The sequence below is a fragment of the Chelon labrosus genome, assembly GCF_963514085.1.
Source record: "Chelon labrosus genome assembly, chromosome: 15".
In the NCBI taxonomy this organism is placed as follows: domain Eukaryota; kingdom Metazoa; phylum Chordata; class Actinopteri; order Mugiliformes; family Mugilidae; genus Chelon; species Chelon labrosus.
This window is the reverse complement of record NC_140348.1, coordinates 10,766,693-10,784,681: the sequence shown is the minus strand read 5'-3', so window position 1 is coordinate 10,784,681 and position 17,989 is coordinate 10,766,693. Positions and strand designations below refer to the sequence as shown.

At 39.6% G+C, this 17,989-nt stretch overlaps 1 protein-coding gene across 1 annotated transcript in view; it reads left to right on the top strand.

Moving 5' to 3' along the window:
* Positions 1-17,989, top strand: part of ccser2a (coiled-coil serine-rich protein 2a) — a 50,023-nt gene that overhangs the window by 9,469 nt on the left and 22,565 nt on the right. Inside the window, exons 2-4 of the mRNA XM_084561555.1 lie at positions 2,673-4,219; positions 4,304-4,515; positions 15,329-15,422. Coding sequence (XP_084417681.1) covers positions 2,716-4,219; positions 4,304-4,515; positions 15,329-15,422 — 1,810 coding nt within the window. The 5' untranslated portion in view covers positions 2,673-2,715. The remainder of the gene's footprint in view (positions 1-2,672; positions 4,220-4,303; positions 4,516-15,328; positions 15,423-17,989) is intronic.

The window sequence follows — 17,989 nt, the reverse complement described above, 5'->3', positions numbered from 1 at the left end:
AGATGGCCTGCACGCTTTACTGCTTTACCTCTAAATGTCGGTCAGTCAGAATCTTCTTGTTTATGTGTGCCTGTATTGTGCTGACCTTTGTCTTTGCACTGTTGTTGGAAATATGATTGGGTATCATGCTGTATATATATTCAAGTCATTCGCTATAATTTAGCACAAAGCAGATTCTTTGTCTTATTTTGTAATGTGTTGCATTTAGGCCACGTGTATGAACGGGTATTTATCTTATGAAGATGTGAACTGCTTTTAATGGAACATGCGACCTTAAGGTTATGGCAAGTCATGGACACAAAATGCTAGGCAAGTGACGGTGTCTAGAAGCCACCCAGGCTAACAGTTTAACAAGCAAATGACCGGGTAACTTAATGTCGAAAAGGCAATGGTGTAATGAAAGGATGAGAGAGAGGACATATTATAAAATTATGAGGAAAACCCTAATGACCAAATATCTGAAACATATAAACTCTGACCTCTCTGAGAGTCCAGAATTAAGTTTGTCTTTTTTTGTTAAAATACGTTAAAGTTTATACAGTATCGTTTTCAGACTTAACACTAAAACTTGGATATTGTTTTGTTGCTAGATCGATAAAAGTAATAGCCATCTGTACATATGTCCTTGCTGATGTAACATTTGTTTCTTTTTACTTCTTTATTTCATGAGCAGCACGTTTTTCTGCCTTACACAGTTGTATTTGTTGTTTTAATAAATATGAAGTGAGACCTTAGCAATATAATCTTTTTTTTTATTTTTCTGCGTGTCTTTAATACGGCGAATGGAAGCATTGGAGTATGATTTCAGGAAAATAAATTATAACATAAGCACTGCAGACATATCTCTCAGTGGCTTGGTGATGAATGAGATGACCCAGATAACTGAGCATTTGCTACAACGCGTGGATTTCCTGCTATGTAATCGAAACCTGACACTGTGGATATGAATGAAATGAACTGAATGGCTCTGGGGCCACTGACAGTAGAGAAACCCCCTAATCTAACTGCTACTACTATCCTCTCCTCGGGGCAAAGAGGCTTTGGCTGCCCTGCCTCCACATGCTGACCTCGTTTTTTTGTGTGTAAGTGTGTGTGTGTTTTTGCCATCTAACAAATGTGTGTTTATGGAACGGATTAGGATGGTGGCAATGCCAGACACTTGTCGGGCAGTGATGAGTGAGTCTCTTTGATTGTACAAATGTGTGTCCCTGGGTGGGAATGTGGGGCAATGTGATGCAGAGTTTATTGAAGAGTAGGAGACCCACATTGACACGGCACTCCTCCCCCACCTCTCTCAAAGTTGATTGAATTGTTGCCCCAGAATCTGATTGTCAGACACTGAAGCAACAATAGTCCTCTCCTCAAGTGTTCACTTACACGGGAGGAACACGAATACAACAGGCTTTTTAGGTGAATTATACGTTGTGTTAATATTATTTAGTGCAAAAAAAAAGGGGTCCGCAAATAGTTTTAGTGTAGAGTTTACATTAACTGCTCTGCTTCATCATGCAGATGGTTTACTTTCTGCTAACCTCATCTACCATCTGGAACTCAGTAACTTTTCAATTTAAAAATTTCCAACGCTAGCCAGATGGATATAACATGCAGGTGCACCACCGACACATGTACACTTGTCACATGGTTGACTGGAATTGAATGATTCCAACAATGAATGAGAGGAAGCGGCCTTGTGTTCTCCCTCCGTGGGCTTTGCATGCCACACCTCCTCCATTCACTATTCACTGTAATGCTGGACACCTTCCCAGCACTGGTTTCCCCTTACATCTGAGGCAGTGTCTACACATTTGCCCATTTTTCTGTTGGCCAGGCGTGTTGTTGCCAAATCCTTCAAAACCAGTGCCAGCTGCAGGTCATTTCATGTGTGATGCTGCTGAAAAATCTCTTACCTTATACAAATGTCTCGATTGTTCCTTTTTCAGTGTTCTCTCCTTTTTAACAGATCATAATATGCACAGTTTTGTTTGATGCACTAGATTTATGTTTGTTTGCCAGTTTTTGCCATCTGCTTTAAAACGCAGGTATTGAAAATTGATTGAAATTTTTTTCTATTAAGAAACAGCAGAAGGGGCACTCCTTCACCCTTTAACTCTCTTGCGACAACATGAAAGCATCAAAATAAACTTGCCGTGACAAAGTCTCACGTCACCTTGTAAGCCTGCCTGATTAATCCCTAATGCTACGGACACAGTCAACAGTCTTTGAAAAGAAGACAGGCATTCAACATCTGCAGTAGGTGGACAGGACTGTCTAGAGTGTCATTATTGTTATCTGTTGTACATATTTATAAGAGTCACTAAAAATGTGACGGCTGTGACATTCTATGACATTAGAGTCACAGAAACAGGATAATACACACAGTTTGAATCAAGCATTATGTTGTCAAACCAAAGATACATATAAAAAATAATTCATACCTACCCACATCATACTTGCACTTATATATTAATTGATAGAGGAAGATGCATTCATTTTTATGACAAAAAAAAACAAAAAAAACAAAAAACAGTAGTATTGGAAAACCTGCCCTAACTGGTAGCTGGTTACAATAATGAACAGCCTTACAGGATTGAGCCTCTGAAGAAGCTTGTTAGCATCCCAAGTCAAATCACATGCACTTAAATCTAATCACCTCTTTTTGTGTCTTTCCCCAGTTGTGTATGATTCCATAATCCTCAATGCCTTTGTTGGCATGTAATGGAAGAAAAAGCACCCATCAAGTCTGCCATGGTATCCAGACTGCCTAAGTTCGGTGGACGCTCCTCGACTGGCGGCACTAGCCCCCTGTCCAATGGTTCCACACATCCAACCACAGCTGCCCAGGATGGGCTGAATCCCAATGGTTCCACACAACCAACCACAGCTGCCCAGGATGGGAAGAGCACTCCGCCAGGAACACGCCCAAATGGTGTTATCCGTGGCTCCCCTTTTTCCCTGAAATGGAAGAGAGATGAAGGGATAACCTCCTCGAGCCCCACCACTCCCACCAGCTCGGTAGATGGAAGTGAAGACAAGGCTCTGACACAGTTTCCTTCATTGGCAAAAGAAATAAAGAACGGCTCTCCAGCGACACCTAAGATGCGCAGATCAGGTACTTTGATGGTAGCCGTGTCCAGTCCTAAGGCCATTCCTAAGCAATCCTCAAAGATGAGTCCCAAAGTAGTGACCAAGTTAAGCCAAAGCCCACTTAACGGTGGTTCCAAAATGGGCTATAATGGTTCCAGCATTCCTGCTCGGACAGGGTCAGAGTCGCGGCTTGCAAGACCAAGGTTAGGTTCTGGCTCTCCCAGAAGCAGCTCTCAAGACAGTCTATCCCAATCCAGCGAGAGTCTGAAGATCATGGCACTGGACAACATGGTTCGCTCAAACAGTTTCACTCACTTCAAGCAAATTCCTTCCCCCAGCAGCGAGCCAATGATTAGATCTTTTTCCTTTAATCGGGCTGTGGAGCTAGCCAAACCTCTGGCCAACACTCAGCTCCGACCTCCACGGAGTAGTTTTCTCAAACCTCCTCAACTGAGCAACGGAAGAGTGGGTTTGGGGCTGAACTGCAGCCTTGGGAGTTCAGGTGGTCTAGGTGGAGAACTCGGAGGACTTCAGTACAGCAGAACTCCTCCAGCTGCCTCTTCTCTGCCCACCCCCTTGATCCCTCCAGCACCTGCTACTCCTCGGGCTCTGAAGAAACCTCTGCTCCCTAGCTGTGTGCTGACCAAGTCATTGGCCAGCAGTGGGGGGTCTTTAAACTACAGGTTGGCTCGATCTGGACAAGTCAAGCAGCACAGTCCTCTTTTTCCAGGTAGGGTCAAGGAGGATATGAGATCCTCATCTTCCTCTGAATGTGGAGCGTTATTAAAAATAGCAATACAGGCTGACCCGATTGGTGAGGGTGAAAAAGCAGAGTCTTTGAGTGACTGCAATGGAAGCTCTGGAGATGGAGACGGAAAAGGAGGAGGAACTAGTTTACTTCAGCAGATTTCTGTCCAGGCAGCAGGTGAGACCCTGGAAGACATGTCCTTATCTTCTGCGTCATCACTAGACAGGGTCGACACCAGTGAAGAGTTTTTAGATGACTTTGACAGTGTGGGAGATGTGCTCAGTGATGGCGACCTACCTGACAACCGTAAAACTGGCATCACCACCGACACTTCCCAACACACCTTTCACAATGACACCATTGACTGGGACTCCGTGGATCTGTCGGGTAATAAACTAAAAAGAAATTGAATTTATTTATTTGTTACTTTCAAGTCAGTTGTTTAGACCTGTGTTTCTGTATCTTCTGCAGAACATAAAGAAGACAGCCCCATGCAGGAATCCCAGGGATCACTGATGCTGTCTCCAGACCGAGGTGATGCCCGCCAGGTTTCGTCTGTGGAGCTTTCGCCCTCCAACAGCTCTGGTGGAACCTACATGTGGGATGAAGAGGGTCTTGAGCCTCTTGGGGGGCCTGGGACACATCCATTGGACAGCTATGATGACTCAGAGCTCAATAGCCTGGTGAGTCCCTGTTTACAGCTTTGATATGTTTGACATAAAAATATAAAACACATAAAGCATAATATTTCTTAAAATGTCAGTCTAAAAATGTGATCTTTCTTAAAACTATTTTGCTATTGGCACAACTTGTTTGCATTACTGTTTTGAGCTTTGGGTACATAAAAAAAATGGAGAAATTGAAAACCATCTAAAAGGCAAATAAAAGTTTCTCTCTCTGGCAGATTAATATTTTTTGTAACTGTTGATTGACTAATTAATAGTAAATCAGGTAATAGTATTACCTTTAACAATGTGTAATCCACCAACTCTCTATATTAAACTTATAAGTTGTCATAGTTTGGGCTAAGAAGCCTTTGTGCTTTCAAAACCTTTTGGCCTTTGTATCAAGTGGCAAAATGCTCTGTAGCTTTTTTAAGAAAATGAAAGGAGTAGAGAGCAGCCAGAACCCTTTAGCAATTATTTGGTTGCTAAGGCTGAAGCTGATTGAAAGTTGGAAAAGCATGGGTTTGTGTTGCAGAACTGAGTTAAAAGAAATCTGAAGGCTATGTGACCTTATGTGTGATCTGGTCCACATTAATCGAGTCCATTTCTAAAAGCCCTAGAGACATGAGTTTAAGCTTTTATCTACCATAAATTGTATGCGTACAGCATATAAAGCATAATGTCCTTGATGGTTTCTTTAGGAGCATGACTTACTGATTAATATGCTATAACCTAACATCCCTTTAAGTGTGTCTACTGTGTAGTTCAAAGTGATTTCATAGGTGTTCATAGGTTTCAAGACCTTGTATTTGCACACCCTTTAATGTTGTATCATATTCTATGTCAATCTTCCGTGTTTCTGTTTGTTGAAATATCCAGGGTTATGTGATCTTTACAAATACAGTACGCTGAAGCCATTACACTGAAGGCTTTAGGTTAACCTCCTGGTTACAACCTCAGCCTTTTTGACATGACACACTTAATGTGCCTAAGTCCATTCATCAGTTCCCCTTTTTAAGTAATTCCTCTTTCATTTTATAATTAGGCATTAAACAAGCAGAACAAAGGCTGCAAAGGAAAGCAAAATTGTCCAGTAGTTTCCGCCAGCTTTCATTGCAGATTTCATGCCAAGGCCCCTCTCTCCTGAAAGGAATGCCGACCTGCACACCAAGTGTGTGTTAAGAGCGTTGCCGGCCTTGCTTTGGCCTTCTGTGTTCCTGTACCAGTGCACCTGATCTCAGGAATGCATAAAGCGCTTAAAATGAGCTGGATTAGAAATTATATAATAAGCTTTATGTGTTTAGTGCTTGCTTTATGTGATGTTGACACGGGCTTCAAGACGCTGAAAACGTGATATGTTTATCTTACAATAGTGGATTTGTACAGTAGAAGCTACTAAAGCAACAGGAGGACTGTGTGTGTTTATGCACATGCTTTGTCTCTTATTTCTTCAGTGCTCCAAGTAGTACAGGCACATGTGCTTTAGCTATGTGTATCTGATTAGGGTCGTTTAGTATGTCTTAAGGAGCATGTGACACAGAACATAGCAGTCCATGTTGAATGTAGACGGTGTCTCATACTACAGCATGTGCATTTTGACATCTCTGGTCCATCTAAACCTATTGTGATGTATATGTGTGTTTGCAGAATTTCAGCATTAGATAAATACTTAAAAGGGAATTAGGGAACTGTAATAATTTGAATAAGCATATTCTAACGATTGAAACCCAGATCATACAGAGATCAGAAGTACAAACTGTTCATTACAAGTATTCACTATATACTCCTAGTAGAATGGCCTATATTATTATTATTATAAAAATGATATAATGTAATTTTGATATCATTATAATGGTAAAGGTAGTTGGATTAGAGAGACAAAAAGCAAAAAATAACAAAAAAAAACCAAAAACAGTTTTCTTGTATTCTACCTTAAAACTGTGACAGTGCTGCCAGTTTGTCTGACCGGAGGATGTGTGCCCCTGTGGGTGTGATTTGAGTTTATTACTGCATCAGTGACAGCCATCATTTCCACAATCGGCCAATTCCATGAAGCTCAGCACCCTAGAAAACTTTGGCAAAATGATTTAATACCGTAACATAGCTTTGTAAGGTACGAGAAGAAGGCAACAGTAATTGTCCTTGCTGTTGCAAAGGGAAAGGTCGGATGAGTGAGTGGGAGCGAAGGGGAAAAATGTAGTAAAAAGAAAAATGGCTGAACTAGAAAAAGAGAGAGAGAGAGAGGGAGAGAGAGAGAGAGAGGGAGAGACGTCCTGGCTGATTGCTGATGTGTGAAGATTAGCTCTATGGGGAATCTGCCTTTGAGATATTTAACTGAGCTATTTGATTAGAGGAAATGAGCCCACTTACTGTAATTGGATGCACTGAGCTCCCCCTATCCCACCCCTTTTTTCTGCCATTTCCTCTCCATCTGTTTGTGCAACTAACAGCTAATTTTTCCCTTGTTTTCTGAGTAAATAGTTCCTTGCTATGAGCAGAAGAAAATACAATCTGGCCACAAAGCAGTGTCCATGTGTAAAATGATTAGTAAATCTAGGAGATTCATCCTACATAATCCTAGTTGTCTGTCACGCCAGTTGAGACATCAAATACAAATACTTCCTTCTGCCCTTTGCAGCAGGAGTTAGATATGAATGCTTATTTGCACAACAGGACTGCACAGCTAGTGTTTATAGTATCTGAAACTAGCTGTTGTTTTTTTGCTAGTGATAGTGGATAAGATATTCAGCTCCACCGAAGCGCTCCTTGCCGCACTGCAGTGGCGCGCTCAGTCCACGTGGAGGCACTGTGCAACTTTAAGACAACTCAATGTTGGTGTGCTTCCAAATGTTCCCCGGCTTGTGTGTGCCTGTATTTTTCTGGCTATATGTGGCTCTATCTGCATTCATATGCCTCTGTGCAAAATCAAGGAGTGGGCTACCTGAGCTCATAATAACATTCCCATGATTCACCATGCAGCTCAATACAGTACCAGCTTTACAAAATTGGCATTGTGAAATGGAGGGCCACTTCTCACAGTTAATGTGTTCCAGGCCTCAGCTCATAGTATCATAGGCTGCAACAGCATCAGTGGACCTGTGCACATTATATAACTTTTATATTATATTTTATATTTAAACGTTTTATTTAGGATTTTTTTTCTTTTATGTCGTCAGGCACCTCAAAATGAATTGTACACGGCTCACGCATGCAGAAAAGTGCCTTCTATGATTTTGATGACAGCAACACATGTTCAACATAACACCACCACCTACAACATCACCTCTCTATACAAGGAGTTACCAAACAGCTGGTACACTTCAGATCCAGCACAATCAATTATGACATTACAATATATGGCATCATAAATTACCTTTAGGTAGAATCAAACCATCTCTGCCATGCACATTATTAACACATTAACCTTCTCAAATGTGTTACGGGGTTATTAGATTGTACTGCATAACATTTTCGTCATAATTTATTGTGATTTGGTTTGATTCATATTTACACTAATAAGGTTACATTTAAATAAGTGAACTAATGCATTTGCTTGTAGGAAGTTCCCTTGATTTCATTAATTATGTGTCTCTCATTTAGAGAAATTGCAGCCCCGTGTCCCTTCACACCATGAATGTAAAATGCCTGAATGTTTACCTTTTTCCTTTTACAATGCTGTTCTCTCTTATCCCTTCTTCTCTTGGGTAGCTATTGTTTTGCCACTTCTTTATTTAGCATTTTCTTTTAGCATTTTTCTTTGTTTAGATTCTTCCACCTTTTGCCTTTATTACCTCCCTATTTTCTCTTTCTAGTTTCTAACCATGCTCCTTGTGCTTCTGTAATCCTTTGGTTTCTCCCTTTGCTCGATCTGAGCTGCAGAATTACTGTTTCCTCTCATCCTTGGTTTATTTATTTTGCCTCTAATTTTAGGCTTTTGTGGAGCCAGGTTGAGACAGGTCAATTCATTAGTGTTTAAATGAGTGAGGTGCTTAAGCCCTTTGTCTGCAGAGTGCTCAGTCATTTATGGAACATGCTGCCAGTGCACCAGCTATGCTGTTGCATTAATGAGGCTTATAGCTCACCTGCTTTTGTTTGCCTTGATTTTAAATTGACAGCAGCAACTATTTAAGGCAAACAATGGTTTAGGGTGCATTTCTTTTGGTCTATTCACTGCTTCCTACAGAAATCATCACACACATACACAATACACGTTTGTGCTAAATTACAGCCTCTACTTCTATCGTTGTTGGTCATGACCCTCTTTATTTGCCAAGCACATTTGTGACCTGTTTTTCCACTAAAGATCATTCCCACTGTCCTTTTTATTAGTCCATCAACTGGACCTCACGTGTTGTAAATATTGAACTCCATGTTCATAGGTCCCCTGCTGACAAGGATAAAGGCAACAACATTGTACATTTGCTAGATAAACGCAAAACCAATTTCACAAGCAAAATTGGATGATTAAGTGTAATCAGTTTATGTACTATTACTCTTACTGGCAGTCCTGCAGTTGACCATATTGCTTACAATACCAGGCACTGCATCTATTGAACTTTTATAAGAATATTTATCAAAAGAGAAAATAAATTCAAAAACTTTCTCAGAAGTTTGAGTTTCATTTTAAAAATGGATATGCAGATGATTGTTTTGTAGTTGGTAGATGTAAGTAGACTTAGTGTCATCAATTAAATGTGAAAGAAGGCTTTACAAAACAAAAGCATGAACAACTTTTAGCCTTCATTGATAATAAGCAAGTGTTAAAATAAAACTGTGGTCATGTCATAATTAACATGTCCTTGGCAAACATCAGCATCATAGCAACATTGTTGGAAGATTAACATGCTAATATTAGCATTTAGCTTATTGCCTAACTGTGTTGCCTGGAAATTTCTGTCTTGTTTGTTGAAGGAGACAGATTTTTGGATTATATCAAAAATTACTTAACAAGCATCACCAGATAATCAGTCAGTAGATGTTGGATGCTGGATGCATTCACCTCCATTGCTCCTTGTTTATGGCTAGTTTATGTTTTTTCAGATTTAATTTACAAAGCTACTGTTTCATAACAATACATTATATGTATTTTGCAGAAAGAGACTTTTGTTTTTTTTCCTTAATTGCATGTATTGCTCACTGTAGCCTGCACTGAAACTTGTAGTTTTGTTGAGGCTCTCTCCACTTCATGTCTCATTCAAATTGAAGCCGTCTCATTTACATATCAAGCTTACATTTCTTTGTGATATTGTAAATCCAGTATGATTTCAGTACCCAGTCTTTCATGAATAGTTGATAGTTTCTGGTAGTACCAACTCTGTACACTCTCTGTACATGCCTTGTGGGAAATCCAGCTCACATTTCAAGAATCCTTTCACTATACAGACAAATAGAAAAACTTTGACAGTTTTATAGTTATTTTGGCAGTTGCTCTCTGTGTAGTTTATTCTGTTCTATATCTCATAGACAGAGGAATCTATAAAAACACATTAAAATGCACCAAAATCAAAATATTCCAATAGAGCAGAATTCAGTGCTACAAGAACTCAATGTTACATAAAAATGCAACATGAGAATAATTTTGGAAATTCTGATCATCTTTTAAAACAGGGCCGTCTGTAAATGGCATAGAAATCTGAGTTGCCTGCTCATTTTCACATGTGTACAGGGACTCTTATGTTGACACACTATGTTCTTTCCCAAGATGAGCTTATTTGTGACTGCAGTTGTTTTTCATCATGTCAGTGCATCATATGTTGTTGTTGTATACAGGTACAGTATGTACAATGTGGGTCAGACAACTTGTTACTTTTTCAACAATACATCCATCTTGAGCACCAAATGAAATGTGGGGAAAAGGATAAATCTTGGAAAAACACAGTGCTGATTCAAGGGTTTTCTTACTCTATTTCACTCCGCAGCCGCCATCACTCATTAAACATTTTCTCTCCTTGTGCCTCCCCCACACTACCTTCAGTCTCTGAATGTTTGCCTCAGCATGGCACAACAGAAATAAACTATTTACATAAAGAATTTTGCCATTTTTAGCAATGTTGTTGTTTCCTTGACAAGAGTGAATGACACAAATCTATAATATTATTAGGTGGTGGGTGAGAGGCTATGTCTGGATACAAAAACAACTCTTTAACATACTACTAAGGACACCAAGTGACACATCAAGCTAACATTAGGCCTTTTTAGGCCCCTAGTTTTTTCCATGTGTTTCCTAGTCAAACTCCTGTTGCCAGCTTATCAGCTAATTCAGGATGTGGAATTGGTGGCAGAAATAGTTGGTGAAAGAGATCACTGACTGGCTATGCAGCTTAGCGAACCAGTGCACAAGAGGAAAAACAGAAGTATCCAAACTAAGAAAAACACACAACCGATCTGATAAAGATGTGAATTCTGACTTTCGTTCGCCACAGTCGGCCTTCATTGACCATAACCTTGTTTATTATTGTTTATTATTATATTCTATTAAGATGCACACTTCCTCGCAGAGTTTCACCATAAAAACAGCCCAGCAGTCCAGGTTTCACAATCATTTGTTTCGTAGGAAAGCTTTCCCTATAAAACTTATTTAATAAAGAGTGAAATTAAAATGAATCAGTGGTTAATGAGAGTTTCATACATAAAAGAGGCACTAATAATTGCAGAGTAATTAATGTAAGGCTGTTGTTCTACCAAATGAATTAGTGGTCTAGAAGCACTCAATTTCTCAAGTCATTAAGTAATGTGTGGTTTTTCTAACATCTCCACTTCTGATTTTAGGTTTTATTACAGGTATGATATTTTAGTTTCATCTGCAGTGTAGCATACTTATCATTGAGCCCAACTACTCTTTACTGACAGAGTGTCGATTTCTGACATTTCTTCTCGGAATGAACTTAAGAAGAAAATAAAATAAAAATCAATATGAAAACTCATTCAAAAGATCATATTTTCCCAGATCCCATAATTTTGGTGTCATTCTTTGGACTCTACTCGTAAACTTCTCAAACATCCAGAGCGCACAGCAGATGCCCAATAATTCCTGTAAAAGCCAATAAGACCAGTAAGACTTTTACAGGCAGGATACTAGATTTGGATTACACTATGTCTCGCACAGCAAGACAAACACTTCAGTAAGACTAGAGTTCTGGTGGAAAAGCTGCCCTACTCTAAAAGCTGTAAATGAGTTTGGTAATATTATAATAACATCCTGAAGTGATTATGTTAGCAGATGTGCCCTCCATCAAACGTGCACTAGCCATCTCTCTCTCTCTCTCTCTCTCTCTCTCTCTCTCTCTCTCTCTCTATCTCTCTCTCTCTCTCTCTCTCTCTATCTCTATCTCTATCTCTATCTATCTATCTTTCTCTCTGTCTCTCTCTCTCACACACGCACTCACATCATAAAAGCACAGCAATAGAAAGAGAATCCAAACCTAAATTTCACAGAGTATTTGGCCTTCAACAAAAACCTGGGTAAAAATATTATTTCTAGCCCCCCATCTTTAATAAACTATGATTTTATTAGAAACTAATATAGAGGTATTGGGTGGCGGCTCGCTGCATGTGAGTTGGAAGAGAAGGGAAAGACAGTGATGTCTGGGAACAAATACAGTCAATCCAAAAACTTTTTCGTGGCACATATTGATTTTTCACTCTTATTTAAATCTGAAGTTTGTGGGTTTATTTATTTATTTTTTTTGGAGTTGTTGGATTGAACCACAAATGAGCTGTCTACTTTGCTTTTTTGCTTGGTTGTATGCCATGATGTTAATTTAGATCTTGGCCACAACTACATAATATGCGCCACAATATGCTCTTTAAGAAAGCCACAGCTAGAAATAAGGTTCCTCCAAAGAGCTTTTATCTGGTATTGCAAGTCAAAGTGGTTTTAGGGTTACCTGTCAAACTCAGAGAAAGAAGCGTGGCCTCAAAACTTTCCCTGTGATTCAGAAGGGTTTAATCAGGGTTTAATCCAGCTGTGTTTATTTGAAGATCCAGCAGATGTCACAGTGAGAGCAGAGAGAGGGCTGTGAAACAGATCGAGTCAGAAGACCTTTCCTTGGCTCTGACAAATCTGAAGAGTAATTATGCCACGGGGTTCATAATCTGGGTGAAATGTGTACGTCATATGTCAAATTCATTTGTTGCTACAAGTCATATTGTTATTGCCTTAATATAAAGTTCACACAGTTCTTACTGGGCATTTGCTGCTATGTTACCACAGTAAATAACCTAAGGCCGGGTCTGTGCTAGAGATGGATTGCTCTCATAAATGTCTACTTTGGACTGTGTGGAGACTTGAGAGCTCTAGTGGACATACACCTTAATCCAATGCTCACTCACTCCCCTGCTTAGAGATTATCCTGAAATGCTCTTAGCCCTTGTGTCCTGCCAATGAGAAATGAAATTTCCTCTGGAGACACACGCCACAGCTACTCACTATCCTTACTTTACAATGTAAGGATAGCCAGTTAAAGGAACGGACAAAGACAGTGAGTATGGTGTGAATGGAATAAAGACATTTGTTATGAGGTGGCTTGGTGCCAGTTTTATTGAACTCTTAACACTTCAAGGTGCAGTACAATACCACGCGGACAAAAGGTGACTGTAGTTCAGGTGATGGAGTGGGTTGGTGGTTTAGTTCCTGGCTGTTGAAGCAAACACTGAAGCACAATTCACGGCTATTGTTTGAACAGCATGTAAAAGAAAACTGCAAGTCATTTTGAATGTAAGCATGTAAAAATGAGACATAAAAAAATGGGAATATATTCTTGCCATAATGTAACAAACAAAACGATACAATCACAATAAATATCCAATACATATCCCTCTATGATGTATCACTCTATACCTGGAAGAGAAAGAGATTCCTGAAATGACAAATTCATTTTCAGACTTATTACACTACATTTATCTTCTGTCTTTATTTTAAGTTTTGCACAGTTTTAAAGATGAATGCGGTGAAATTATGTGCAATAATACAAGCTCTCTGCACTGAATGAATTTTAGCATCATCCTTCATGACGGAAGTGATAAAATTTCATTTTAACCACATCAGCTTTCTGTACAGGCTGCATAACTCTTCTTGCTTTATGTGCTGTAGTTAGTTTTTTTCATATACTAGTGTATGATTTCGTACTGAGCCATGAGTTTAGTCAAATATCTCAAAACAGCTGCTGTTTTGCTGCTTTTGCAGTGTGGCTTGTGTACTGTTCATCGGGGTTAGGATTGAAGAGTTAAAAGTTATATATGAACAAGGGCTAGGTATTGTTGTTGTCTCCTGAATCGATTTTATTTGGATTCACAATGTCCCTATAAAATACGATTCAATTCAATATTATTTAATTTGGATATCTTTCATTGTTGGTTCTCAAGATTTGTGGTATTTCCACTATAATTTCCATCTTGTTGCCACATCTTGCATATGGTCTTGCTTATGTCCAGATGTTCTCTGTCGTCATACTGCCACACATCAGCTCTCAGGCCTGATGGTGCTTTCACAGTTGACAGTTGTAGCTTCTGTCATGTTTTGGATCTCCCTCACACGTGGAATAATCTCATTGGGTGGTCTCGTAAGACTAGTCATGCAAAGCTCTCAAGACTGCAGCGAGATTTCTAATGAGAGGATGCAGGAAATGGCATATATTTGAAAAATTTGTCCATTTGGTGTAAGGGTTAATGTTTCAAGTGACAACCTGACTGTAGTGTAGGCAGTTCCCAAAAAGGAACGCATCCCTCCCAGAGAAACTATACTAGTAAAATAAATGTTTTAGAAATGTATCAGGATGCATTGTTTTATCAGATATTTGTCTCACTTTTTAAATTATGGGAGTTATTAGGTTAAAGAGAAGAGAGCAACAGGGCGGGGGAGAAAAGAAAGACCAAACTTGTTTGGATAGAAAGTGAGTGAGAATAAATCAGATGAGACAGGCTGATTTGTACACAGACTCTTCAAACAACAAAGATTCTACCCACGTCTTGGTTGATAGCGTTTGGACGACTGCAGAAATATGTTTTGTTTATTCTACTTCCTTCATTATTCTGTTCATTAAGTCTGAAACACTGAGTACCAGCCAGTTATCATGCAACACACAAGATATTCAATAATGAGTAATTTTATGCTTGTGTCTCAGAGTCAAAGCCCTGTCGATTTAGTTTCGTATAGCACAAAATTGCCTTGAAAAATAATGCTTTGAATTATCGATTCTTTCCTTTGCTATTGGGTACGCTTTGAATTATTTGGTAGACAGCAGCGCAGCAGTCAGACGAGCTGCGTCTTCTGAGGCTGATATGTGAAGTGTTTTTGTTGGGCTTTCAAAGAGTTCTGCATTATCATTCATAATTGGGAGATATTTTTCCAAATGCCTGTTCTGGTTTCTGTGTCTTGATGTATGCAATACGAGCATCTTCTTCCTGTTATGCTGCTGGAGTGAGAGAATCACTTGAAAAAGCGTGATAGAATAAAGTAACTGATGGTGGTGTACAAATAGTTCTTAATAATGAAATGTAAGCAAGGAATGCAATAAATATTTATAAATACATGATGCATAATACAAATCTACAAATGTTGTAATGCAAATAAAAATAAAACCCCAAAATAATTACAAAAAATATTGTGTCACAAAAAATATGCTGATATCAGAAAATTGTGCATCTCATTGCTTGTGCGTTGTGTGTTTGTACAGGAGTTTTGCTACATGTATCTGGCCCCTGGCACATCTCTCCCTTTGCAGAGAAAAAACTATTTGTCCAGGGACAAGATTATATAATAGCTCTAATGCATTCATAGTATGTCGACAACGTTATCTAAAGCTAGTGTTATCTGCAATTTTCTGTTTCCCAGGATATCCTAAACAACCTGGACCCGCCGGGGACAGGAGAGTTGGATGATGATGACCTCATGCTTGATGTGGACCTCCCAGAGGATGGCTTGCATGGTCAGCACCCACATACGCTCACAAACACAGACACACGCGCACACACAGGCTCTTAACCTAAGTGTAGTAATAGTACACAGGATTTAAATTTGTGAAGTCATTCTATGGCTACAGCGAATGTTCAGCTTGACTGGCTGGAGGTCTTCCTTTTTTGTATAAGCCTCTTTGATTATAATTGTAAATTAATGTATTACCAAGGTCTGACCTTTTTATTTCCAGCAGGATCCTTCTGTGGTAAATGATGGCTTGAATAAATTGAATCATCCTTTTCCTTGGGTGAACATTTGCCTCTGCAGCATCAATTAAAGTATTTTAATGGATGCCTTATTGTCTGTTATATGCAGTTATTCATTAAATATTTGCTTGCTGAAAAGTTATTAAATTACAACTTAATGGCTGCTGCACAATTGGCTTTGTATAAAAGCTATTCAGCTAATTTGAAGACAGCCAGCTGTCTAGTTCCATTTATATGAACAGATGCATATACACTTGCATATGGTACCAACACAAGCACAGTGCATATACAGGCATGGCTGACAACAGCAGTATGGTGTCACCATAATTAGTTTAATACCACCCACTTCCATCTTAATAATATAGCTGTTGATGTGTGTTTAAGGAGTTTTCTCTCACCCATTTTCAATTTGCAGATAGAATTAGAATTGAGTAAAAAAGGCTTTTTGTAGATGTTAATAGATAATCAGGTCACATCATTACCACGTGATAACAGCGGCGACAACGTTATTATTGGATTCTTCAGATAGTGTTTGTCACATGTGTGAGAGGGGGAGAGGAGAGAAAAAGAAGGGCTGAGTACTGACCTCTACTCTCATGAAACATAATGAATTTGTTGAAAGTGATTTTTTTTCCATGCCTTTCTTGAAGCCAGTCTTATTAAAGCACTAATCATGGCTAATGGGTTTAATGTACTAGTTCAATGCAGAATGACACGCAGGGCTCCTTCACCGCCATTAAAATGTAGTGTTCAGAGGATGTAAAGGATGGATGCTGTCGTGTGCACACACAAGCCTATGGAGGGACGCATACACATATATGGATAGATACACATGAAGGCTGTAATTTTCCATCTTATGTTGTAACGGTTTTTAGGAGGGGTTGATTCAGCTGTATGGTCATTTTAGAAGCTGGTTCTGTTGAATTGTTTTCTGGTACTTCTAATTTTTATTAAACCCTTCATGATAAAACTATAGCCCCTAAAATGGTTATACAATTGTATTAAGTCCCCAAGGGAAAGAGAGCATTGTAAACGTCATGAAGTCAGACTTTATTGCAGGCCTGATGCATTAGACTGCCTTAGTTTTAGCTTCCCTAATAAACTTGCGATGGGTATACGTTGTCTGTAAACAGAGATCTCCTTGTTTTTGAGAGAGGGAGACAGAGGAATAGAGTGAGAGGACTGTTCACTCTACAGGAATGTGAGTTGCAACGTGGTCCCTTCCTACTCCTTTTCAGGAAGCGGCCATATTTATAGCTCTCTATGTCATGGGTAGAGCTAATGTCACGAGAGTCAGAGTGAAAGGCAGACAGGCTGAAGATTCTAGTTAGACCCAGCCCACAGGGCAGTCCCTGAGCTGTAGGATAGGGAAGGGTGTTTTTTAAAGACGTCCCATCTCTGCCACAAAATAGAAAGAGGGAAATGGGAAAGAAAGACTAAGAAATAGGAGGTTAGACGAGGTCCCGTGTGGTATTTTCATGCAGCTGTCAGGTTCCTTGGCGGGAAAGGGGCCCCAGCTTTCCTCTGTTGACTGTCTCAGCTGATGACTTCCTAGCTTGGACACGAACCAGTCACCTCAGCTGCTCCAAACCACCACCACCACCACAGTCCTCTCTCCCGAGCTCCAGTTCCTAGGGAGTTCCCAGAAAAACAAGGCTGTCAACAAAGACAGGGCCAGGCAGGGTGGGAGCTGGGTTGACTTTCTCTCAGGCCCTTTAACAGCTCCTCAGCTGACTGGACAAGGAGTCATTTCTCTCTACTCTCCGTCTGAGTTTCTAACCCTTTATGGATTTATTTTTCTATTGGGAATATATTCAGATTGTATTAATTTTTTTGCACGGACTTATTCTGAGCTGAGAAAGAGTCTCTGGGATCACTTAGGTCTCCTGGAATGTAACAGTTCAGTGTGAATCAGGCTGTCTGCTCCTGTGCTATGTGCTGGCACTCCGGGTAAAGTATTTTAACCTCCTATGCTGAGTTCCTGGGACTGGGTCTTTGAATCTGCCAATATTTCTTTATCTCCATTTTTCTTTATCTCCTCTCTTCTTTTCCTTTCAGTCCAAAGAGTATCTCGCATATAGAAAGTCAAGGGTCCTTTTGATTTCCTGGAGGTTGCGCTCTGTTAGTTGTCAATTTTGTTGCAGTCACGGTTCATTTCACAGCTATATGCTATTGAGTGTTGCCAAATACTGTGTCCTTTTACCTCCTTGAAAATGAAATGGCCTGTCACTATGTGTGTGAGCAAGTGTTTGCATTTGATGGTGGAGGCAGTCGAGAGAAATAGAGTATGAGATGGATCATATCATGATTTTTATGCAGATATTGTGAAGCT